The 27,525-nt window shown below is 41.1% G+C and overlaps 1 protein-coding gene across 2 annotated transcripts; it reads left to right on the top strand.

The window, feature by feature from the left end:
• The first annotated feature begins 339 nt into the window (after positions 1-339).
• LOC133116367 (activin receptor type-1C) lies at positions 340-27,368 on the top strand. Of its 2 annotated transcripts, XM_061225835.1 has the most exons (9): positions 340-559; positions 8,913-9,143; positions 18,618-18,860; positions 19,541-19,771; positions 20,149-20,316; positions 21,776-21,932; positions 22,596-22,720; positions 23,281-23,411; positions 23,759-27,368. In XM_061225835.1, exons 1-9 carry the CDS (start codon positions 490-492, stop codon positions 23,882-23,884), a joined length of 1,482 nt encoding a protein of 493 aa, XP_061081819.1. In that variant the 5' UTR covers positions 340-489; the 3' UTR covers positions 23,885-27,368. The 2 variants fall into 2 exon arrangements, with proteins under 2 accessions (XP_061081819.1, XP_061081820.1); XM_061225836.1 differs by lacking the exon at positions 340-559 and having other exon boundaries at positions 9,061-9,143; positions 18,515-18,860.
• The last annotated feature ends 157 nt before the right edge of the window (positions 27,369-27,525 follow it).

Here is a 27,525-nt window from a genome sequence, read left to right as displayed (position 1 = left end):
GTCTCCTAGACGCGTAAATGTCCTCTAATAATTATGGAATAATCCCGCTGGAATGCTTTTCCTGAGTATTATATAGCCAGGCTAGTTTTTAGTGTTGATCGGTAGTTTTATTGATGGGCTCATTTTAATTAAATACATCAAAGCAGTTTCGTGCGCATATGTTAAATGCAGCACACTCCTTCAAAGCACACGCATCAAAACTGAAAATGTGTTTGAAATGTATCAAATTAACTTTCGGCGCGAGGGCGGACGGGCATCTCCCACTGTCCACTGTGTTTATCAGCAAAGATAAGGCGTTTAATCCTCTTTGGCTGCAATCATTCAAGGGAGGCGGAGCGGCTTTCCGATTGCGTATTCGTTTCTCTGACTGGACCTAATGTGCACTGCGATGTGTCGTCGACTTGCTTGGAGAAAAACTGTCAAATGAATTTGGCCGTTAAAACCGTGTAGTGCAGCGTTTCCCCGGATCAAGCGGATGAGTCTCCGGCCATGACTCGTCCCAGGTATCCCAGTTTGGGCACGGCGCTGATATTTCTGTCGGTTGCACAGCTCAGCACAGGTAGCCATTCACTTTTTCTGCGTACTTTCTTTCGTGCTTTACTTGTGCATTTCTCATTTCAGCATATGTGGATAGACATTTTAATTAGGCTGTGTGTGTGTGTTTGTGTAGTCTGTGTTCACATGTTGATGGTACACGCGGTGCTTCCTGTTTATGGATATTAGATATGTTTTGTAGTCATGTCATTTATTCCACTCAGGTCAAAAAAATGTTCCGATGCGCCTTCAGTGTGGACACATTGCACATGCCCGCTAATTTCAATATTTCTTGGTATGGGCTAGTTTGGTTACTGGTCAGATTCCAAAGTGTAATTTAAGGCAACACATTTGAACCTTATATAACCGATTTAGTAGGGATTAGATGCCTAGCCTACCATCAGAACAATCTCTACAAAATACCCAGGGATGCCGGTACAAGTCCAACGTTTTCTTTGGGGTTGGCTACTGTGCAGGCTACTGAAACGGTGTGCTGATGTAAACCAATTCACATACAATAGGTTCATAAAAATGGGTCCTAAGCCACGTCTTTTATTAAACTCATTAGCTTTGACAACGCATATGTTTGACATGACGCCACATACACACGCACGGAGTAAGAAGTTACTATGATGAAATATAGGCCTAGATTAATGACAAAACGATCATCTTGCCAATGAAGTGACATTGCTGAAATATAATGTCACTGTTTAAATTCATGGGCTGGAATAAATTACATTACTATTTAATTGTTTAAAATCCATTGAACATAATGGTTTTATTTGCAAAGAAATTGAGCTTTTGGCAAATGTGCTTTTGGCATTTTAGGGAAATTATATCCACTATGCATGAGTTTTACTGTGTTTTGTGATTGTGCTTTAATTTCCTCCGCTTGTCTGTAAAACAATGATTTCAAAGTGTCCTGTGTAAATATGAATTTAACTTTAAAGACCCAAACTATCTTGCTGGCTTTTTTGCATCTATGTAAATCTGCAGAGTTGTCAGTCATGAAGTATCAATTCTGTGAGCACTATCTAGTAATATACTGTAGAAGTGAAAAAGCATGACTGAACTAAGACCCTATTCTTCACTGAGCAGGAAGGTATAAACGCAACAACAAAAAATATGAAACAGTGCTGTGTTTAAACTTTTCAGTTCTACCAATTAAATATATGTATAACACAGTATATAACCTTGGTGTGGATGATTGGTGCTTGAATGATATAATAAAGATCAGTTACCAATATAATCAGTAAACCGTCTGAAACTTAAAGCATAACATGGTGTCATACACCTTTCAATAAGAAATTCCTCCAGCGGAGTTCCTGTCGCTGTACATTGGCAATGCATGGATGGAAATAAGTTACAAGTGTCAGAGAAATAGGCTTGTCAAGCCCTTCTTGTTTCTGTCCATGTAAATATTTAACTTCAAAAGAGTAGAACTTTGGACTGCAGCACTAACACATGATTTGCTAGCATACTGCTGTGAATGGGTTTGTATATCTGTGTGTTTATGATTTGGTACTGTGAATGGTGTGTGTATTTTCCTCAAGCTGAGAACATGGCATGACTGTAGCAGTTATTTGGTGCCTCTTAGAACTCAACAATTTCCTAAAAATATTTTTGACACAGCGGTCTTCTTTCAGTGTTTGTACCATGTCCTCAGTTGGATGGGAACCTACTGTTCAAAACACATTGACATGTCTTGAGTTCTTTTATTCACATCTTTTGTATTGATTCATGCATTACCAGCAAAGCTCAGCAATGCTTTTTGGAAGTGTGGATTATACGTCATTCAGTAGTCCTGAACTTAAGGATTGGAGCCACTGCTATAGGAACAATGTGTGTTATAACGCAAACTAAATTGCCATAAAAATGTATGTGAACGTAGTATTAAATATCTGCATACATATGTTCTCATATTTGAATATATTTGTGTTTTTTGATTCCAGAAGAGCACCATTTCCATAAGGGTTGGATCACAGGAAAATGATTTAGGAGTATTTATATATATCCCTCCCACAGAGTAGCATATTTAACAGTTGAAAATGAATGTATTTATTCATGAGAGTATGAAAGGAATTCAAAAGGAAAAAAAATGGAGGCCATGGTAGAACTAACCTTGAGTATATTGTTCTGATGGTCAGAGTTTCCAGAATGTTCTCTGTTTCGAGATGTTCTCGAACATCCCCCCCCCCCTCCCCCCCCCCCAACACACACGCACATGCACACGCACACAATAGCAGTGGTAGCAATTTGTCAATATTTGAATGAACAGAACATGGACAGATTCTTGGGTTTTATTACATTTAGGCTTTTGACTTTGCAGCCTAAATCATTTGTGAGAATCAACACAGGGCTCAACCATAGCATTACTCACACCCAGATAATCTCTGGCAGAGATACATGGATTGGTGTACTAATCATAATGTATGGTATCATGGGCTGTATGTACAGTGCATCCGGAAAGTATTCACAGCGCTTCACTTTTCCCACATTTTGTTATGTTACAGCCTTATTCCAAAATGGAATAAATTCACTTTTTTCCTCAAAATTCTACACACAACACCCCATAATGACAACATGAAAGAAGTTTTTTTTGAAATTTTTGCAAATTTATTAAAAAGAAAAAACTAAGAAATCACATGTACATAAGTATTCACAGCCTTTGCCATGAAGCAAAGGGAGGTGACCAAGAACCCGATGGTCACTCTGTCAGAGCTCCAGCGTTCCTCTGTGGAGAGAGGAGAACCTTCCAGAAGGACGACCATCTGCAGCAATCCACCAATCAGGCCTGTATGGTAGAGTGGCCAGACGGAAGCCACTCCTTAGTAAAAGGCACATGGCAGCCCACCTGGAGTTTGCCAAAAGGCACCTGAAGGACTCTCAGACCATGAGAAACAAAATTCTCTGGTCTGATGAGACAAAGATTGAACTCTTTGGCGTGAATGCCAGGTGTCATGTTTGGAGAAAACCAGGCACCGCTCATCACCTGGCCAATACCATCACTACAGTGAAGCATGGTGGTGGCAGCATCATGCTGTGGGGATGTTTTTCAGCAGCAGGAACTGGGAGACTAGTCAGGATTAAGGGAAGGATGAATGCAACAATGTACAGAGACATCCTGGATGAAAACCTGCTCCAGAGCGCTCTTGACCTCAGACTGGGGCGACGGTTCATCTTTCAGCAGGACAACGACCCAAAGTACACAGCCAAGATATCAAAGGAGTGGCTTCAGGACAACTCTGTGAATGTCCTTGAGTGGCCCAGCCAGAGCCCAGACTTGAATCCAATTGAACATCTCTGGAGAGATCTGAAAATGGCTGTGCACCGACGCTCCCCATCCAACCTGATGGAGCTTGAGAGGTGCTGCAAAGAGGAATGGGTGAAACTGCCCAAAGATAGGTGTGCCAAGCTTGTGGCATCATATTCAAAAAGACTTGAGGCTGTAATTGCTGCCAAAGGTGCATCAACAAAGTATTGAGCAAAGGCTGTGAATACTTATGTACATGTGATTTCTTAGTTTTTTATTTTTAATAAATTTGCAAAAAAAAAAAAAAAAATGGATGGTGCAGTGGGTAGCACTGCCGCCTCACAGCAAGGAGGTCTTGGGTTGGAATCCCTGTCGGCCGGGGCCTCTCTGTGTGGAGTTTGCATGTTCTCCCCGTGTCTGCGTGGGTTTCCTCCGGGTACTCCGCTTTCCTCCCACAGTCCAAAGACATGCAGGTTAGGCTGATTGGAGAGTCTAAATTGCCCATACGTGTGAGTGTGTGAGTGAATGGTGTGTGTGCCCTGCGATGGACTGGCGACCTATCCAGGGTGTATTCCTGTGCCTGACACCAGTGTAGTGCACATTGTCTCCAGACAGAACAAAGCTTGCGATTTTCTGTATAACAATTCCATTCTCATCAGTTAAATGAAACACCGCAGCAGTCACTTGCAGACGTATAATTACAGAACAAAAGCAGTTGTTCATAGTCATGTTAAAAATGTGTATTCCACAGTTTACCTAGACTTCGGATCATTTTTGTTTGAACTCCGTCAACTCAGGAAATCCACTTAAAATTATTTCATGAAGTAAAAAAAAAAAAAAGATGTTCTATGAGGATTTGTCCTTACATGATTTTAATTTCCTGAATTCATTTAAATATAAAGGAATTGATCATTTGAAGTCTAGCTTGATTATAGTGTAATATGGGGTCAGTCAAAGATTAGGCCTACATTTTCTACTACATCTCTGCTCTTGTCCTCCAATGGTGCAGTGACCTTTTCAAATCAGTCAGGAAAGAAAAAGTTCTGGCAGTTTTCTGCAAAAGTATAAAACCCAATTTCCTTTTGAAGGACATCACAAAGTTTCTATTTTAAAAAAGCTAACATTTCTCACCCTTGACTTTGAAGGTCTTTAGAGATGCCCCTTCCAAGTTCCATTGTAACTTTTACAATCTCTAGCTGTGGTGCTATTTTATTTTTTATACATTTATTTTCGGATTTTTCCCCTTTTTTGGTAGCCAATTGTACCCCGTCTGATTCAATTAGAGCTAGTATTAGATACACCGCCCACACCCCGTCCCTCGGCGGCCCGAAGGAGAGCGACACGCCTTCTTCAAGCCGTCTCGTCTCATGCTCGTGATCGTGATTCCGATGCGCCCGAGGTGCTTTATTGTGCGGCGATCTACTGCTGTGGTGTTATTTGATGAAGTCGTGAATAGTAATTCACTTGTCATCTCAGGAATTTTAGAAAATCCTGGAGTAATGCTTTGGCCAGTACATTTCAGAAACATCACAGTGGTTCCTATGAGTTTATAGACAAACCCAGATCAGCATATTATTGCAAGTCAGCTATTCAGTCTTAATCTGTTATGAGGCAAGGGTCCATCGCTGGGAAGTATTAGCTTAGACTACTTGCCCGGGTTTAAAACAAGCAAGTAAAAAATAATGGTGTCATATTTTAGTGACAGTCTGCAGTAAGTCCCATCTCAGTCTCTTTGGGCACTTGTTCTTTGCTTGTTAGTCCTTTTCTAATATAGACCTGGAGGATATATGGACATCCCAGAAGCATGGCCTCAAAATAGTTTCTAATGGCTGTTGGTCCTCCAACCTATAACAAAACTCGCACTACAAGCACCGAGGCTCTGTGAGGTCTTTCCCAAACTGGAGCTCCTCGGAGTCATTTTCTATCATACCCTAGTGATTGGCCCATAGTCTACTGCAATTCACTAAAGAAAAGGTAAACTTGTTTTCAGATTTGAGGAACAGCTGGATCAGGATCCTTTTAATCCTGTTTTTGTCTGAGCGAAGTTGGCCAATGGGGGCCCATTTAATTAGGCTCAATGTCACGTCCTACTCTGTGGTACGCAGAGCCACAAATCAATAGAGGAGATTATAATATTCTCATCTTCGCCAATAGCCCTTTAGAGTTGGTGTGTCTCTGTGGAGTTGTCCTTCACTCTGTCTGATGGAGTCCCTGTAGGTTTATTAGTGCTAGCCAATGTGAGAGCTATCCCCAGGGACAGTCACTGGAGGAGTAGAATCGATCTGGTCTTCATCTCCACCTACTCTACCACTCCTGTGCTTGGGCCTGTTTAGAGTTGACCTTTATTATGGTATCGGTTACGAACATACAAACCTTTGTGGTATGTATCTGTAAATGGATCGGTGCGATCCACCACTAAATATGTGCATGTGTGCGTTTGAAATGGAGGTAGAAATGTGGGTGCGTGTGATCCTTTTTGTCTTCATTAGTATGGACAGCTACCAAAGTCTAATTACTTATCAGCTAATCATACAGCAACAGCAGATAATCATTTCTACCATTAAGCATTTATGACATACGAACAAGACCGTCGAGGTAGTACAGTTAAATAATCATTCTGGCTGTGATATTGTAAGAGACAGTCTTTGTCAGGACTTTGGGCAAGCTAACCAACATGCCTGTGGTTAGACAAAATACCGTCCCTAGGCGTGCCCCGGGTGTAGCAAGTTGGTGCAAAGATGGCAGATGCAGTTTGCTCTCACGGTATAAAGATGGCGGATGCGGTTTGCTCTCACGGTGCAGTCCGACAGGCAGCAGCCATGCCTCTGGTTCTGTCACTGTGGGACAGGAGCATCAAGAGCTACTCGAGATTATCTGGGAGTTAAACTAAACTGCCTTGTCTGGAATGCAGGCGCGGAGCTGGTGTTACGCAACTCAAAATCCGAGTTCTTCAAAAGAGAAAGTGGCCATCGCCAGTGAACAACTTGTGTCTTCTTCACCATGTCCAGTTCCAACCACCGGATTTTCATACCGAATGAATATTTTTTGGGGGAATGATAGCTATAACTACAATCATAAAACTGTAAATTCTTTGCTTAGATCATTTGAATCATTGTACACACCTGTCAGTCAATACATTGGAAAAGATTACATGAACAAGCTTTTAGTCTTGTAATAAGATATTATTAGATAGATCTTTTTTTCATCTTGTTTTAAATTAACTTAATGTTTGCTTGACAGGTGAAATTCTTATTCCATTGGCAAATGTTGAAATGAGTCAAACTCATACCTCATCGGCAATATTGTCATCTTTTTATTAAAAAAATTTTTTTTTAAGGGTGAAATAAATAAGCTTTTAAATCTCAGTATAAGACTAAAATACTTTTAATATTTTTGGGTTCTTGCGTACGCATGTAATTTAACAGACAAGAATGAGGGAAGTATGTGATGCTTTGACTTGTGGTAGAACCTATGCACTTGTAAGTCACTTTGGATGAAAAGCATCTGCCAAATGACTAAAATGTAAATGTAAAGTACATCACATATTAAGTTTGTAAGCTCTGAGCTTCCAGACAAACACGAGCCATGTTAATAATTTTCTTAGGAAGTGGTCAGTGGTGCCCTGCAGAGGTCATGTTACAGATGATAGAAGCTCCAGTGTGCTCATTAATACAGACAGGAGCATCATTAGTGCGCTGTCCTGCATGAAGACAGTGCCACAGAGAGAAGTGTCTTGAGGTGTGGCTGCCTGCTCTCACCTACGTCCATCACAGCACAGGGAGCATGTTTCTGTAGAGTAAAACCTGGCGTGTGTGTAGCTGTGGTGTGTCTGTGTGTCTGCTATATCTGTAGCCCTGGTATGTGTGTATATGTGTGTATAACTGTAGCCCTGGTATGTATGTATGTGTGTGTGTGTGTGTGTGTGTGTGTGTGTGTGTGTGGCACTCACAGTGGTGTTTGTGCTGTGTTCAGGGCTGAAGTGTGTGTATGTCTGGAATATCAGACAGTTAAGGGATCAGCCCCTGCATACTTTCACTTATCAGAACCTATACATCAGCCAGACCCCTCTGTTCCGCTACTTCAGGACGCCTGGCACCTCCCCTTCGCCACCCCTGAACTTCTTGGTCACGACTGCTGTCTGTTCTGGCCCCACGGTGGTGGAATGACCTTCCTGTGGATGTCAGAACATCTTTCAAGCATAGACTGACGATTAATCTCTTCAGGCTGCACCTTTCCCTCCCTACCTCACCACCATGATTAGCCTTGTACATGCCATAGATTATAATAGCGCTTACATATAGTTATTGTCGTACTCAGGGTATTCTAGCTGCCAACCGTGGTATGCTAGTTCATAAGGTTAGGGTTCTCATCGCACTTGTCCCTGGGTATGATTTGCACTTCATTGTACGTGGTTAGGAGCGTCTGCAAAATGCCTGTAATGTAATGTAATGTGTGTATAGCCCTCACAGGTGTGTCTGCGCTGTGTGTGTGTGTGTGTGTGTGTGTAGCACTCACAGTGGTGTTTGCGCTGTGTTCAGGGCTGAGGTGTGTGTGTGTGTGTGTGTGTGTGTGTGTGTGTGTATGTGTAACACTCACAGTGGTGTTTGCTGTGTTCAGGGTTAAGGTGTGTGTGTGTGTGTGTGTGTAGGACTCTCAGTGGTGTTTGCTGTGTTCAGGGCTGAGGTGTGTGTGTGTGTGTGTAGGACTCTCAGTGGTGTTTGCTGTGTTCAGGGCTGAGGTGTGTGTGTGTGTGTGTGTGTATGTGTAACACTCACAGTGGTGTTTGCTGTGTTCAGGGTTAAGGTGTGTGTGTGTGTGTGTGTGTGTGTGTAGGACTCTCAGTGGTGTGTGCTGTGTTCAGGGCTGAGGTGTGTGTGTGTGTGTGTGTAGGACTCTCAGTGGTGTTTGCTGTGTTCAGGGATGAGGTGTGTGTGTGTGTGTGTGTGTGTGTATGTGTAACACTCACAGTGGTGTTTGCTGTGTTCAGGGTTAAGGTGTGTGTGTGTGTGTGTGTGTGTGTGTGTGTGTGTGTGTGTAGGACTCTCAGTGGTGTGTGCTGTGTTCAGGGCTGAGGTGTGTGTGTGTGTGTGTGTGTAGGACTCTCAGTGGTGTTTGCTGTGTTCAGGGCTGAGGTGTGTGTGCCAGCTGTGCGCCAATAACACCTGTGAGACTGGGCCGGACGGGGCCTGCTGGAACTCCGTCATGCTGATCGAGGGAAAGGAGGAGGTGGTCAAGTCCTGTCTGTCCCCCTCCGAGATGAAGGGTCAGTTATTCTGCTACAGCTCCTGGAACGTGTCCAAGAGGAACTGCTGCTTCACCGACTTCTGCAACAACGAGACGCTGCACCTGAACCCAGGTAAGAGAACCAACACCGCAGCAGGACAGCGAAGCCCCTACAGCCCGTTTTGGGATGTCCTCAAACTCCCCATTCCCAGGGGACTGGATGGCTTATCCGATTCATATCCTGTGACATAATAGTGTCAACTGAGGTTGTTTGCTGGTCAGCCAGTTATCTGGCAGTCAGGGTTTATAAATACCTCAGCCTGCTGTAGAGTGTGAGTGAAAGGCTTTTCGCAAATCTGCTTTGCGGAAGGTAGAGCTCATGGATCAAGCATGCTGAAGATGCCATTGCTCTGTTTTTTTTTTTCTTCTGTAGAGTTGATGATACTTTAAAACAATGTGTTACTGCAGTTACTTTAGTCGACTGCCTGATGTGAAAGCCTGTACAAAAATGCGGGAGGCTCATTTCCCTCAGCTGTATTTCAGCTTATACTGTACAGTATTAGGTCCATTGATTGACTGGCCATTTTGGCCAGGACTCCCTGCTCATATCCCTCTTTCAAATTCCCATAAAAATAATAAACAAACTCACTCCAGGAAGACGCATTTCAGTTAGACCAGGGGTTTAACTGCTGCTCTCTAGGATGAGGGTTGCTGAGCCATCCATGAGTTTTCACCTCTGTGTTGATTGTTATTAATTTAAGAAAACCCCAAGAAGCAAAATCTGTTACACTACTGTGCATATTGATAGTTTGAAAACTACAGCATTTCTCCATGAAACATGCAACTGCACACTATGGCACCATTGTTCATGGCAAATGTGGATTCATAGGCTCTTGTTGTTCAAAAGCAACAGTAATAGGTGGACACAGAGTGCAGTGTATTAGGCCACTAAGGAAATGATTTCATTCCTAGATAATGGCAGAAAACAACTGGTACATCATATCCATTTTGATAAATCTTTTTTTAACTGACTTATTTTTCTGTCTTACAAAAGCTCCTAGTGCGGAATATGAGTGGGTTTGGCCATCTCCTGTGATTTGGGGTAACATTGCGAAACTGATTGGTGAGATGGTCTTATGTGAGAGAAACAGGGACCTGAATCTGGACCACTAACAGGCAGCCTATGCAGGTTTAATGACCGTTTCCCTGGTTACAGCATTGATCAAGTGAAGTGAGGCAGAAATGATCCTGAACCACAAAATGCTGAATACTAGACCCTGTTAGGGCTGGAGGTATGTTGCATATGTGAACTGTTGGAGAATTACATACAGTGAAAAACAACGGTGACAGCAAAGCACCTTGAAATGTCAAAAGTGCTGTATACAGTGGTGTGAAAAAGTGTTTGCCCCCTTCCTGATTTCTTTTTTTTTTTTTTTTTTTTTTTTGCATGTTTGTCACACTTAAATATTTCAGATCATCAAACAAATTTAAATATTAGTCAAAGACAACACAAGTAAACACAAAATGCAGTTTTTAAATGAAGGTTTTTATTATTAAGGGAGAAAAAAAATCCAAACCTACATGGCCCTGTGTGAAAAAGTGATTGCCCCCCCGTTAAAACATAACTTAACTGTGGTTTATCAAACCTGAGTTCAATTTCTCTAGCCACACCCAGGCCTGATTACTGCCACACCTGTTCTCAATCAAGAAATCACTTAAATAGGACCTGCCTGACAAAGTGAAGTAGACCAAATGATCTAAAGAAATTCAGGAACAAATGAGAAAGAAAGTAATTGAGATCTATCAGTCTGGAAAAGGTTATGAAGCCATTTCTAAAGCTTTGGGACTCCAGCGAACCACAGTGAGAGCCATTATCCACAAATGCCGAAAACATGGAACAGTGGTGAACCTTCTCAGGAGTGGCCGGCCGACCAAAATTACCCCAAGAGCGCAGCGATGACTCATTCAAGAGGTCACAAAAGACCCCACAGCAACATCCAAAGAACTGCAGGCCTCACTTGCCTCAGTTACGGTCAGTGTTCATGACTCCACCATAAGAAAGAGACTGCATGGCAGAGTTCCAAGACAAAAACCACTGCTGAGCAAAAAGAACATTAAGGCTCGTCTCAATTTTGCCAGAAAACATCTTGATGTTTCCCAAGACTTATGGGAATGGGAAAATACTCTGTGGTCTGACGAGACAAAAGTTGAACTTTTTGGAAGGTGTGTGTCCCATTACATCTGGCGTAAAAGTAACACCGCATTTCAGAAAAAGAACATCATACCAACAGTAAAATATGGTGGTGGTAGTGTGATGGTCTGGGGCTGTTTTGCTGCTTCAGGACCTGGAAGACTTGCTGTGATAAATGGAACCATGAATTCTGCTGTCTACCAAAAACTCCTGAAGGAGAATGTCCGGCCATCTGTTCGTGACCTCAAGCTGAAACGAACTTGGGTTCTGCAGCATTACAATGATCCAAAACACACCAGCAAGTCCACCTCTGAATGGCTGAAGAAAAACAAAATTAAGACTTTGAAGTGGCCTAGTCAAAGTCCTGACCTGAATCCTATTGAGATGCTGTGGCATGACCTTAAAAAGGCGGTTCATGCTTGAAAACCCTCCAATGTGGCTGAATTACAACAATTCTCCAAAGATGAGTGGGCCAAAATTCCTCCACAGCGCTGTAAGAGACTCATTGCAAGTTATCGCAAACGCTTGATTGCAGTTGTTCCTGCTAAGGGTGGCCTAACCAGTTATTAGGTTTAGGGGGCAATCACTTTTTCACACAGGGCCATGTAGGTTTGGATTTTTTTCTCCCTTAATAATAAAAACCTTCATTTAAAAACTGCATTTTGTGTTTACTTGTGTTGTCTTTGACTAATATTTAAATTTGTTTGATGATCTGAAATATTTAAGTGTGACAAACATGCAAAAAAATAAGAAATCAGGAAGGGGGCAAACACTTTTTCACACCACTGTACCATTTTACCATTCATAATTTACAATGGCTGGTATAGTACTGGGATATTTAAAGTTTCTTAGTCTAAAGCATGAAAACACACCGACTAACGCCAAAGCAGTTTGCACTGCAACCTCATGAATTCAGAGGCTTACATGTGTATATTACCCTTAAAATAATTACATTTGATCTAAATTTTCAGTTGCTTTGGAGTTACTACGTGTATTTGCTTGCTTTAGACCATAAACCACTGAATGCCCCTAAACTATGTATTTTAACCCTGGCTGGTCACCAGAAACTTTTGTAAGAATCTAAAATAATATCCCAGCACAGGACAATCAAAAACATACACTAAAACTGAAATACTTTTTAAAAACCCTGAAAGCGATCTGTCCCTTTAACATTTGCCATTTATCATTCTTGAGGCAAGTTGGCTAGGCTAATGTTGCAATATCTCAGCAGTGCAGTGTTCTGCCTCCCCTTCAGTGCTTGGCAGTAATTGTGCCCTTTCACTGCTGAAATCCTGAGATAGTCTATCTGTCTTTGGTTACTCCCTTCTCCAAAAGAGAGCACTTCTACTATTCTCTCACTGGAGAACATGGCCAGCTTTCTTTTCACTGTACAGAGATCACAGGACGTTGTAGGGAGTTAATAAAAAATAAAAAAATAATAATATAAAAAAAAACCTGAGCACAGTTTTATCACAATACATGCCTGAATACATGAACGGTACCTGTTTATGCAGAGGAGGATTGTAAAGCATGTACTGTAATTTAGAAAAAAAAATACAATAATTGCACTTCATTATTTGAACCTGTATTTTGTTGTAGGGAGAATACACTGACATCCAAATGATGTTTAACAATTTGATGTGCCAGATGTATGAGAGTTGAAATTATACTGTGCATTGAAATTGAATTTTTTTTAATAACACCACACTCTTAAAAAAACTCTTTCTGAAAGGCTTCTTTGGCTTGATTCCACAGAGGAACCCTTTTTTGTTCTTTATGGAACCCTCTATCAAAGGTGTGAAGTGTGAAAGCTCCCAGACAAAGAGCCATTTTGCCTGACAAAGAACTCTAACTAGATAGGGTTCTTCCTTCCTTCCTTTTGGAAGCATGTCTTTCTGAGATGATAATGGTATTCATAGGCAGGGATCAGACAGTTGTGAATGATGGGAAACTGTAGAATCCCTGTGTTGATTTAAATATTGGCTAGTGACTTAGCCTCTTCAGCAGCCCAGTTGTAACACTGTGTCAAGGTGTTGCTGAAATCAATCTTCACCGGAATCAATCTTTCCTGTTAAACCAGTTGTACTGTGGATTTGGATGAGGGCATTGTTCTGTGATGTCTCTTGAGAAAGTAACAGAAGCTGCTATACATCTGTGGGCTCTGTCTTGGCCTGAGGTAGACATGAATTGACTTAGTGGAAAACTCATGATAGCACACACCTACGAAGGGAGTTTTGTAGTATGCTGCTGAAAATGCACGCAAGACGTTTGCATAAGTCAGGTGGAACATTACGATACAGTCCTCAGATGACCTGGATATTGCTTGTGGCATGTTGTGCATTGCCAAAATCCATGGATATCAGTAAATGAGGACACATCACAGGACTTAGAATGTGTGATGGTGAACTGCATGCCAATTCATGAATGTAAGTACTGCTCAGGCTATTGCCTGCTAAGCAGGTGGAAGCATTGTCCAGGGAGTATTGCTTTTATTTGGATATTTAAATCACCTTAATGCATTGCAGTGTTTTTCAAATAGCCAAGTCCTGAGGATTCCCTGTATGAGACAGGTTTTTTTATTTGAATACGATTTAAAAAAACAGGATTCATTCAAATTTCATCATTGTATTGTATGTTTTTATCCCTATGCTTAGTTATTCAAATTTTTTTCATGACAGTTTTCCATACTTTAAGCTATTAAAACCCTGGTGATTTCACATGTTACTCTGCAACTGACTGAAAAGATTCTAAAGAGAACTGAGCATCGAATTAAGGAAAATAAGAAACAACAAATTTGTACCACATTATACAATTTAGACAATTTCAGTGGACAATTTCAGGTGTGGATTGCTAATATAAATCCACCCATATATAAGCAATCTGCCAACGGGCAAACACAGTTGGTTTTAAAAAGTGGAACACAGCATTCCGATTGGTTTATTGCATGTTACGCCCAATACACACCTATTAGTTAAATAAACCACTAAGTTCAGCCCTTTTAGACATTGTGCCTTATTTTGCACTTGACCTGTCCACTTTGAACTAGGAAATGTCTGACCATGCCCTGTATGGGCTTGCATGCATGCTGTGCTTTAGGCTATGCTCTTAGACTATGAAGATAGAACCCCGATTTTCAGAGTGTTGCTTTAAAAGAAGCGACAGTGAAGTTTGAGAGAAGGGCTGTCTGCCCTTCTGTGAACTAGTATTCTGCCTTTTGATTGGTCCTGCTGGTTATTTGTCTTATCATTACCAGTTGCTGGGTGGAGTCAGCACGCTGGCATTGAAAAGTGACAAAGTGTTTTCAAATGTATTATATTTTAAATCTTTGGAAAATTGTGAGAGCAATGTAAAGTGCATGGTGAGAGAGCAAATGTTTGAGTTCACAGGACCCCTCTGTTATAGGTACAGGACAGGTGTTCTCTACCTAATCAGGTTAATGGAGGACAATCTCAGTGCCCAGCATGGTAGCTGGCAAGTCACAATATCTGCGTGTATTTAATTACATTCTTCTCATCACACAAGAGAACAGAATTCAGATGTGTCAGTTGAAACCAGTTGTTTTCATCTACTATCACATTGGCTAAAATGACCACAGGAAACTTTGCCAGTAATTTTAAAAAACTGAATGCTATTTCTCTCTCACCTAGATTAATTTCTACAGCAATCTCAAGCTGAAATCCACAGGCTGGATTTCAGGCTGCTGCTGAGTCTGCTATGCGCTGATGAAGCACAAGATTTGTCAAACACTGCAATCCCATTAATGCCTCCACATGATCTAAACCCAACTCCATGAAATAGGACATTGTGTTTGCAGGGTAGCCCACAAATAGACAGACAAAATGCAATTTTCCTTTTTATTCTTAGATTTTTTCACTGATTTTGTGTATTGTACACTATTACAGTAACTTAGCAATGGAATATAATGAGCAATGTCATTTGACATTTGTTACACAATCTTTCATGATGGTGTAGGTGACAATGTGTGGCTTTTGAGTAAAAAGCCCAAATGCAGTTTCAAAGAGCTATGGTAAAGTTGAAAGCTGTTTAGGGTATAAATTTGGGGAGCTTGTACTAGGTTTTGGTTTTGTCATCCTCAACTCAGTTACAGAAGCTGTGTAAACTGCTTTCTTCTGGCTGGACACAGAGGGTAAATATATTTTTATGTGAAAGAGCAAGAACTGGAACATGTTACGCAATGCTTGTGTTGATTGTTTTCCATCTTTGACACTGTGGCACCACACACTCATTTTGCAAGGTTACGGTTGCCATGGAAACAGAAAATAACCCCTAGGAAACTACACTAGCAAGGGTGGATTTTCCGACTGTGGCCTCTATGGTGAACCTGATAGCCAAGTGTCCTTGTCATCTCGCTACACTTGAAATAAATTGTAAATGTGCAAACAAAGGTTGCGATGTTCCAGAATTGTCTGGTGCAACTCTTATATGCTTTGCCATTCAAATAACTGTATCGAATGAAAGCTCTGTGGGAGAACTGCCATTACCATTTAATTATATTGAGGTGATAAACTCGTTGGATGAGGTTCTGCTGTTTGAGCTTGTGTGTGGGCATGTGCATCACCTTGATATTTTCCCCGCCACATTATATCATGTTTTATGGGAACCCAAGAGGATGGTGATTGTTTATGGATGACTTCTGTGTTCAAGTGTTGTGCTTTTTACAAAAAGAAATGCATAGCTACGTAAACATGCGTATAAGATGTGTTGAAGCAGAAGTCAGCAAAGAACACAGGACCTTTTCAGGAAGGACACTTCACAGAAGAGAAGACTGGGTTTAATCAGCCAGGTTGTTGGACCACTGCCTCAGCTAGAGCTCCTCTAAAACGAAACACTGTGGGTGCGTTCCATTACTTTTCACTCCCAGCCTCCTTTACTCCACTCCCCCACGACCACTCTTTTTTATTTTGTGGGGTGGGCTGTCATAGTATGCGGGAATGAGCACGAGGAAGTCACCCAGAAATGTGAGAAGACTTCCGCTGTAGCATACATCGTTGTACACTTCGGCAGGGAGTTAGAGGAGGGCCGAGTCGAAGCCACTTTGTTTATTCCGATACTGGGACAGTGGAGACAGTCCACAAAGATCTGTTTCCAGCGCATGGTGTAGAGGAGGGTGGCAGTGGAGTAAAGGAGACAGGATATCACCAGCCATCAGTTACGGATTGCCTTCTCCTGCAGTCAGTGCTGGGTGTATTAACTGGGGTGTAAAGTGAACACAAGTCGCTGTTAGCACTGCTGTAAAATCCAGCTATGCCAGCTCAACCATCTTAAAAATTGAACTAGTCCACCTGGCCATAATCTGGTCCAGCTGGGTATGAGCTGGTCAACCAGCACTGCTTCCAGCTGTTTGCCCACACACAGTCAAAACCTAGCTTGAGCTGTTTTTTCCAGTAGGGATTGTGCATTAGGTGTGCCCATCTGCCTCAGCTGTGAGTCATAACGGCTGATTCCACTATTTTCAGTGATTATGCAGATGGGCAAATACGAATGGCTGCCCAAACACGTTCAAAGCGGTGGTTGCTGTTCCTTCAGTCAAAACACAGTCCTACATCAATAGTATGTTTTCTCTGCACTAGCAATGTGGATGTGAGACGGGGGTGAAATATATTATCCTTCAGTGGGAGAAATTGGGATGTACAGCGACACAAAAACAGCTTGAGTCTTCAGGACTAATCAGTAAAAATATTTCATTGACATTGTGAATCTTTAACAGAAATGTGACTACATTTCAAAATAAGATATTTTGCAACACTGTTTGCTTTTTGGCTAAGAACTGCGGTTTCAAAATAATGATTGTTACTATTTATTGACTTGGCAGATGTATTCTCCTGGGCGAGTTAAAGTACAGTGAATTAGTTGGTGCAAGTTCAGAGTAAAGAGCAGGGTGTGAATTAAATTCAACCAGTGTTCCATTTTTCTCCCTGAAACACCCTGCTTGGCATATTTATTCAGGCTCTAACATCTGAAGAACCCATGTTTCCTTTTACTATGTAACAATGTACTTTACTGTTAAAAAGTTTGAAATCACCTTCTCTTTTTCTGCTTTTTCAGCTTTTATATTTTATGTTCTGTGTTTATTGTCAAACAACGAACACGAGGTCAAAGCACAGACTCAGAGCTTTTTATACATTTTCAAGAGTATTTTATACACCACGTAGTAATTACAGCACCTTTTATATGTAGTCCCCCCATTTCAATGTTTGAGACAAATTAACAATTTCAAATAAGAATCATGTTTTGCATTTGGTTGCATATCCTTTGCATGCCATGACTTCTCGTTGTCTTTGACCTGTCAACATCATCAGAGTCTGGATATCTTATTTTCAAGTCATCCTATAAGCGATGCTAAAACTCTTTGCATTTGAATAGATCTCTTTGGGAATTTTGGGGGGTGGGACTAGATTAATCTGTTAATTTGCTGATACAGTATGGAACACATTTCTTGGCTAAATGGCTTTGTCATCAAGGGTCCAATGTAATTCCTTTAAATTCATCCCTTTAAAAAGAAAATCACACAAAGTCAGTGAGCCCCTGGTTCATGTGAAAGATCTTTTGCACTGGACTCAATCACATCTAGAGCCTACTTACCAGGAACATTCTTTCTATCAGACCCTGTATTCACCCCAGGTGAAAAAGGTAATGAGATTTGGGATTAGATTTCAGGATTGTCAAAGCCTTGTGGCATCCATGCCAAGCCCGAGTCAGTCTATACTGTTCAGTGCTGGTCCAGTCTTTTTCTTAATTAAGAAGTTAGTCATTTTGCTGTGTGTGTTTATGTCCACAGTCATATAACATACTCATGTGCATGTTTACATAACAAATACTCAAATATTTGAGTGTGCTTATGTGTGATGCACATATGGTCTGGTAGTAGGACCTAGTTGCTTAATTACGCAATGGGTAATAATTCTGGGTTTGTTTCAGGATGTATAATTTCACAGAAGTACTAATGGCATACACTGGGTTTTAACTGCAGTTCTCCAGTGCCTATCCCCAGTTCATCATCATGTGAAAGGAGAAGCTGTTAGTGATTGAGTGAACATGGAGAAAATGATCAGCCACTAGAGGGTGCCAGGTTCATAGAGTGTGGCAGTAGTGGGTGACTACCACTGTGTATTATGTAGGGGGAAGAACTGAATTCCAGTGCAGGTACATTACAATACACGTTTATCCTTGGTCGCAGTTCTGCAGCAGTAAAGCAACTTAGCCGTCTGCTGTGTGTGTCCAGGCTGATGTGTGTGTATGTGTGTGTGTTCAGACTGATGTGTGTGTATGTGTGTGTCTGTGTGTGTGTTCAGGCTGGTTTGTGTCTGTGTGTGTGTGTTCAGGCTGATGTGTGTGTGTCTGTGTGTATGTGTGTGTCTGTGTGTGTGTCCAGGCTGATGTGTCTTGCCTGTACAGAGAGGCCTGCGGGAGAGGCCAGTTGGGGTCGTCTGGAGCTGGCTGCGGTGATCCTGGTGCCTTCATCCCTGCTGTGTGTGGGCATCATGCTAGGTGTCTGCACCGCTCATGGCCAACGCTGCATCTACAGCAAGGCCCGCAAATGTGATGCAGAGGAGCCCCTGGAAGACCAGACTCTCATGTCCCCCGACAAGCGTCTGAAGGACCTCATCTTCGACATGAGCACCTCCGGGTCTGGATCCGGTATGGCCTATGTACTATTCAGTTCAATTAAAACATTTTTGTATAGCGCTTTTCACAGAAGACTACCCCAAAGACGCTTCACAGAGTAACAGAAGAAGGTGACTGGGACCCGCAAGGTCAGTAGTTCGATCCCTAGTGTAGCCATGATAGGATCTGCACAGCTTTTGGGCCCTTGAGAAAGGCACTTAACAGTACATTGCTGTAATAAAAAGGGGAAATACCATCCCTAACCCCCAAAATTGTATATGAGGTAAACAGCTCCCTAGTGGGGAGAAAAACCCTCAAAGAGTGGTGAGAAAAGACTTGCCGATGGGATTAAATCTCGGAGGAACCCGGCTATTGGGGGATGCCCATTCTCTGCTGGCCTATAGCTTGAGATGGTAACAGTTGAAATATTAAATTAGCAGGTAAACTAGAAAGTCCACATGGAGGGTTTAAAGTATGCAGTACTATGAACCTTTACCTAAAATTACACTTGAGGTGTTACAAGCAACACATCAGCTGAAACACTGAACCAGGTCATATCTAAAGGAGTGAAGTTCGAACTTCAATTGACATTGATCAAATTAAACCGAGCGTTTAGCTTGAAGTGGAGTGTGCCGTGTTTTTTACTGACCGATGTCCCTAGCGTGCGATTTGTTGGTGCTTTTCCATCTGGCTGAAAGCGATTCCCTCCTCAGGGCTCCCTCTGCTGGTCCAGAGGACCATCGCCCGGACCATCGTGCTGCAGGAGATCATTGGGAAGGGTCGATTCGGGGAGGTGTGGAGGGGGAGGTGGCGGGGGGAGGACGTGGCGGTGAAGATCTTCTCGTCGCGGGACGAGAGGTCCTGGTTCCGAGAGGCAGAGATCTATCAGACCATCATGCTGAGGCATGAGAACATTCTGGGCTTCATCGCTGCCGACAACAAAGGTAGACACAGCTGCCTCACATCGGTTCATCTGGGTCTCTCCTTTTTATCCCGCTTTTATCACATGGCATAATGAGTCTAACTTAAGGGCAACTTCTCCTAAGTAAACCATATTATTAACTAGATAATAGAATGTATATACTGTTAAAGGCAAAGCTCAATCAAACTGGTGGCAATTTAAGTGGAGATTAAGACATGTTTTCCATATTAATACCCATGAATAATTCCTTCAGTGTTATAAGCGTATGTTTGCCATTTCTGCTTTTCTCACAAATGGCATTCCTTTTGGTAATGGGAAATTATTTAGGCCACAATATGACTGGTATGTGTCAGAATCTTGCCCCAGTGCTGGAGTAATAAACGGTCTCTCTCCTTGCAGATAACGGCTCCTGGACTCAGCTGTGGCTGGTGTCAGAATACCACGAGCATGGGTCCCTGTTTGACTACCTGAACAGATACTCTGTGTCCGTGGATGGGATGGTCGTCATGGCTCTCTCTATTGCTAGTGGATTGGCCCATCTCCACATGGAGATCATTGGCACTCAGGGTGAGCTGACGGATGTGTGTAGAACTGACTCATATGAAATTTAATATTACAGTATATTATAGGAGTACATATGTGAACCTTTTGGGGAATAGAATGACAGTATATTTCACAGCAATATATTTCAACATCTTAGTGACAATAATTAGAATATTATTTGGCAAAATATTTAAATGTTTCATCTCATTTGAAATAGAATGTGTTGGCTTGTTTTCTCATGAAAGGTAAAATAACCTATTATTGTACCATGCTTATGATTAATAGGTGTTAAGATTGCAGCCGTAGACATAGGGCCTTGTACTGACAAGTGATTGGCACAGTGAACGCCATAATGTTTGGGACAAAGACAGGTTTCTCTTTTCTTTTTTCTTGATTTGGCTCTGTACTCCACAATTTCTGCTTTTATTAAAGGATATTTATAAACATGTTGACTTAACCATGTAGACTATGTATACATAGTTCCTCCATTTCAGGGCACCATAATGTTTTGGTGAAATGACCTCTCAGCAGGGCTGTAGTACCTGAGTCTGGATTTGTCTAGCATCTCGTTGGCATTTAGACTCAACGAGACGGCTTTTCTTTGTCTAGCCATTGGTCTTGCCATTGATTGTGTTTTGTCTTGGCTGAGGCCAGCTGTCTTTTTAAATATTATTATTATTATTGTCATTTATACCTTTATTTTTATTATCTGCGTCCAGTATCATAATCTGTGTTAATCTAAGGGCCAGAGTTACGTCTGTGAAAGTCAAGGCTAAGACATATAAGACAATAAAAAAGGGCCTGGTAGACTAAGGCAGACAGTTGATGACCAAATAGTTCTCAACATAGTGAGGGAAAAAACCCCAATCCGACAGATCAGAAACACTCTTCAACAGGCAGTCGTAGGATGTGTCAGTGACTACTGTCCACAGAAGACATCCTGAACAGAATTACACTACACTGCAAGATGGAACCTTGATGGAACCTTGTTAGATGTAAAAACATAATGGCCAGATTACAGTTAGCTAATAAGTACCTACAACAGTCTGCAGAGTTCTAGAAAAAGGTATAATGTATAAAAAGTTCTGTAATTTCTACATGGTGAAACCAAAGTGTATAGAAATACCGTTAGATAAAACTGAGAATATGCACCCAGCCTCATGGAGCTCACTGTATCAGACAAATGTTTTGTTTTTAGCTATGATGTTCTTCACGCATCGCTATTTGTTACTGCCTATTTGTTTGATTTTGCCAGCTGAAGTGGCTTCACAGGCTCGGCTAAGTTTCTATACTTTGCAACAGGTTCAGAGAAAGTGGGTACCAATTGTAGGGGGGTTATTATCAGTATTTATCCTAGGATGACAGTTTCGGTTCTAGACAACGGAAGTATGAATAAAAATGGGGAAGCGCTATAAAATATGAAGGGTATATTCAAATATCTTGAATAGTGATGGGCATATAAAAATCTAACGTTTTTTGACAGGAAAGCCTGCGATTGCTCACAGAGATTTGAAGTCCAAGAACATCCTAGTAAAGAAGAACGCTACAGCTGTCATTGCTGATCTGGGATTGGCTGTGAAACATGAGTCCATCACCAACACCATCGACATACCGGCCAATTACAGAGTGGGAACAAAGAGGTGGGATCATAGCTTATCAGAGGTTATAAGCAGACCCTTATAATTTGTTCATGTGTATCCATAATGTTAGTACTCAATTCATTATCGCCATGCATATTTCTTATGTGCATTTTAGTTTTGTCATTTATGAGTCTCTAAGTTAAATAAACGAACTGTCTATCTGTAATTTTTCAGTTTTGGTGGATCTGTGCTCATTGGTAGCCAGAAGTTTGTTTTCACACTCCAAATACCAATACCAATATATAATTTTAATGCAACATTCTGTGTGTGTGATAGACCTTCTGTCATGAAATTTGTATACATGGTCGGAATGCCACACATGGTATGGACTAGTTTACAACAGCATATAAAGGAAAAATGTTTGAATGCACACACATCAAATTGATATTGCTGCAAAAATGTTATCGTTTAACATAGAAAAATTGCGGATTGACACCAAGTCTCCCATCTGACCACATGAAAAATTTAAAATTCATGTCTCTGCATTGCTTTCAATAGTGCGACCACATCACTGCACCTGTATTTCCAAGTTACTGCTAATAATAAAAGTGTTTGCTTGCAGTGCTCAAAACATTGTGTCCATTTGAAAGGATACATGCATCACTGTTTACCAGCTCACTGAAAGCACAATTAATTAGAAGCTAATGAGGTTGTTGACTGCAGGTACATGGCCCCAGAAATCCTGGATGACACACTCAATATGAACAGCTTTGAGTCATTCAAGCGGGCAGACATCTACTCCTTGGGCCTGGTATTTTGGGAACTAGCGCAAAGATGTTCTGTGAGAGGTACTGTAATTAAAATAACCTTTAAAGCAGAGGAAACCCAATTAAATGGCAGTGTTTGTTTAACTGAATTGCAGCAGTCCGCCCTCTTCTGGACCAATGTGATTAATGTGGTAAATGAGGGAGGAGATGGTGCAATCCAATGCACAATAAACCAACTGCATTATAATTTCCTTTTTTAAAACAATCTGCCATTCTCAGGGACGCAGGAGTTACTGCTTAGGAGTTAGGTTTGTCTAAAAAGTGCAATTGACAATAGAACTGCTAGAATTGAATGTTCATGGTAATTTTGGGATAAGGATAGCTGCTTGTAGGGTCTACTGAAATTTTGTAGAATACTCCAGTAAAGTGTTAGCAAAACGTAGCATGATCGTGAAAGGGATTTAGTTAACATTATATTACCTGATGATTAAGATCTAGGCAAAACCACATTCAGCAAACCAGATTGTCCGTATGCAGTAAGCATATATTAGGACCATGTGTCAAGTCCTATATGTGATTCTTTACCAAGGTAGTGCTTCTGCAAGTCTGCAATAATAAGGAACACATATCTTTACTTGTAGGGACGTGTGAAGACTACCAGCTGCCTTACTATGACATGGTGCCTTCAGACCCTTCTGTGGACGACATGAGGAAGGTCATCTGTGACCAGAAACTGAGACCCAACATTCCCAACCAGTGGCAAAGTTGTGAGGTAAGGAAGTTTGAATGGATTCCTCTGGACTGGAGTAGTGCTTAAGACGCTTAATTAGGATTATGACCATCACCAAGTTATTTTAGATGGATTTCTTAGTTATGAAAATGCAGCTATATACCGTAGATATGCAAGGTAAATAAATACATAAAAACAGCAACATAACATTTCTCATGGAAATGGAATTTACTGAAAATATTTTGAAATGAAATGAATAAGGTATCATCCCACAACGCAATGCATTCCTACGGTGTGATGCAGTGTATTCCATTCCATTGGATGTGAAGGGTTGGCTTGTGTGACGGTAGCGTAGCCTGCGGAGACTGAGCGTGCTGTGGGTCCCGCAGGCGCTGAGGGTGATGGGTAAAATCATGCGCGAGTGCTGGTACGCCGCTCCTGCCGCTCGTCTCACGGCACTGCGGGTCAAGAAAACCGTCTCTCAGGTGACCGTCATTAAAGACGTCAAAGACTAGCTGGCCCCTCAGGACCGGGTCACCCAACCCGACCACCACGACTGGGGGGGCAAACACTCAGCCATAAAGTTGAACTGTCTTGAAGGAAAATGGATGCTGAGGTCTCCATTATGGACTGGGAGACCTGTTAGATGATGGACAATTAAAGTGTACAGATTCCAAGCTACCTCAAATGTATTTAAGTGGCCAAAGCTTGAAGTTGTATGTACAGTGAAGCTGCTTTTTGCTGCCGGTGCGATGCAGGCCAATGCGTGTAATGATTGTAATGGATAATGTTACTGAGTAACACTCACACAGCTCTGCCTGAATGTAAAGGACATGCTGTAAGCCCTCTACCCATCCAGCCAGACCTGGCTCAAATGCATAATTGTTTTGAATTCAAATACTTTTCTGAGCTCGTCTGGTGTATTGGAACCAAGGAAATACTCTCAAAAAGTGCAAACCCCACCTTCTGGCTTTCTTGGTGGGCTGAGTTGCACCAGGAAAGATCAATCAAGCACAGAAAGGTATTTGAATCCAAAATAATTACGTATTTGACCCAAGTCTGCCGTCTACACGAGTATAGCTTCTGCAGGTGGACCAGACCCACTGCCCAAGCACCACATGTGGTGTGGGATATGACCTGTTATTGTTGCCATGGAGTAGCTGCACATTTTCTCCTGGTTAATAAGAGATTTTGCCATTTTGTCCCATGCGTGTGGTAATTTGCTATATTTATAGATTCCACCCCACTTCAAACACCACCAGTAGCAATGTTAATTAGCCTGGTCCTTTTTCCTCATCTGCAAAGTGATGTTCGGTTACAGATAAAATATTTGATATCAATCCAAGGGGATATTTTTGGGCATATTCCATTTAGATTTCAAATGAATGTTTCCTTCCACAGTACTCCACAGTGCATAATTTCCTATAGCAATGTGCACTCATGTTACTCATGTTGGAGGAGTAACATTATGTTAGTACACTCCAAATTACATTTTTGCATTATTCTAAAATTGTGAATATGTAAACCTTGAATGTGGTTGCAAGAGAAATATTCAGTCCGACCCAGGCCTTTAATCAAATGCTGCAGTAGAACCTACACAATGCCAATGTAATGTCTGATGTGTCAATAGCACAAATGTATATCTACTTTGACTTATATTTTGTACATAGTTTTTTGTTTTTGTTGCTTCTTGTTGCACTATTCTGTAGCGTTATGCTACTTGAAGGACTATACATTTTATTTTCCTGCATACTGTATTTCTGTACATATTATTGAAAGCAATTTGAAATAATTTCAACATTTATTTTTGTAAAATACATTTGCTCCATTGAATGTGAAGTACATATACAGTATATTGAAAAACTGATGGTAAGTATGTCCTACCAAATGATTGATCAGTTAGATCATGCCATGTTCCTGCTGCTTGTGTCTAAGAAAAGAACTGGCTGATGTGAATCTTTAATACCATAGTTTTATTCCCCAGTTTGTCCCTTAAAGCATCTGCCCCAACGGGATGTGCTGATTAAAAACTAAGTGGCCTTCATAAAAGGGAGTTGAACCAACATGCAAAGTCACATGGTATGATAGCCATATTGGTTATAACCGTGAGGTTTATGCATGAATGAAAAGTGCTCTAAACTTGAGTAGTTTCTGCTCCTGAATTGGAGTATGGTCCGTTTTCATTTTACAAACCGACACCGATTTTTTTAAACTCAACCAAGTCTGGATTAAGTTAATTTGAAAAGCATAGTCTATGTCAAAGGTTCTTTGACATGAAATAGAATGTGCATCATATGCTAAATGACCAATTGGTGACATGTCCATGGTGTATTCCTGCCTCTTGCCCAATGCATGCTGGGATCCAATGTTCCCCAAACTAAATTCACGTGGTGTTTTTCAGTGTGTAAAATAATATGTGAATCACATACCAGCTGCTGGTTGTTGCTGGTTCTGAAAAAAAAAAAGCACCGCTTAAGCATTCTGTCTGAGTGTTGGTCATATTCTATGTTTCGAGTTTAATGGAATGTACAATACTACAGTACAGCGTCTCAGTATTTGTTATATGATATCTAAATTCCTATTTTGAGTGTAAATGACACAATGTGCTGAAAGTGGTCAAAGTTACTATATGGCTTTGCAGCCTGTAATATGTAGCACTGGCTTATTTGTGAAACATTTTCTGTGAAGGTGCAAATGTAACTTTTTAAAATTCAAGTTGTTGCCTACTGTGAAAACAAAATGTGACGATTAGAGATAGCAGGGGTGGCCAGCCTTGGTCTTGGAGAGCAGGTTTCGGTTTTCCGTTTTAGACGTGAGAAAAGGGAGGAAATTAGCTAATTGTACAGTATGTCGTACTGTTTAAGCAAATAACACAATAATGTGCTGAATATCAACCAAAACCAACAGACCCTGTGGTTCTGCAGGACCAGTGGTGACCACTTCTGATAGAGGATTTTATAGTGAGTGTGGAGTAGCGTTACTGAGGTTGAGTAACATGGCCGTTTGCACAGACTTCTCAGTATTTCCACATTTTTGTTGTCAAGACTTTGTGAACTCGGTAGCTGGGCTGTGAACTTCTCTGATTGCATCATAATGTCTCCATTCAGTCAGCTCCTTCACGTGCTAGGGATACAGGGGTACAGGGATACAGGGGTACTGTTACTGAATATCGTTGCTGTTGACACAGCACTTATTTTCCTGCTTTTCAAAGTTACTCATTCCAAAGAGGAAACGTTGGGAAATGTTTTACTGTGATTGTAAATCCGATCATGTTGTGTAAGACAGGATTTAAAGTTTTGGCAATACTGTAAAATTTGATGACTTCCTTGGTTTTCCACTGAACTTTTCATTATATATAAGTGCCCTGAGTTTGTGAGAAGGAAAATCTTTTGGAACCACTTTACTCTGGGAGTAATGTGGAGCCAATGTTCTTTTGAATCACTACAGAAGAATAGCCTTTAAATTGCATGATATTGTGATGTATGAAAAACATTTTTTGGAGCTCAAAAATGTGTATTTGAGGAAAACAATGGGACTTCAATAGATTATCATATTGCGATTTGTGATATTTCCTCCTTTGCTTGACTGGAGTACTCAACTCAATTTCAAATACAAATTATAATTCCACCTCCTGTTATTCAGCTTACTACAAAAATATAAGGGCATGTTGGCTGTTCTGTGCTGACCACTTGACCTCTTTCTCTGTCCGTGATTATCTAAGTTATCCCTATTTTCAGATTTTTAATACTTTTTTGGAACCAACACAATCATGGTCAGCCCAATGCCGACCTGAAATCAGAGGAGAGATGAGCGCATGCTCTTAAATTCATTATAAACGTTTACTGATGGTAGTGAATATTCATTTTAGTGAACATGTATGGGGCCAGCTTTATGTCCATATAACACCATATTACCATCATTCTGCTATGCTTTATGTCATGTAAAATTCATTGTAAAAATATATGTGCACAGTGTATGAAATAAACTATTTTTTATTGAGATATGTTGTTGTATTGATTAATCCAGAGGATTTCAGTGTCTCATTACCCAACACTACCATTCTCATAAATACACAGTGACAAACTTAATACCACTGAACATATTACCATTGTTATTATAACAAGTAATTCATACAAATGTTTATCATTCTTTAAAA

The sequence above is a fragment of the Conger conger genome, chromosome 17 (assembly GCF_963514075.1).
Source record: "Conger conger chromosome 17, fConCon1.1, whole genome shotgun sequence".
NCBI lineage: Eukaryota > Metazoa > Chordata > Actinopteri > Anguilliformes > Congridae > Conger > Conger conger.
The sequence above is the reverse complement of the archived record's forward strand: the minus strand, read 5'-3'. Positions and strand labels throughout refer to the sequence as shown.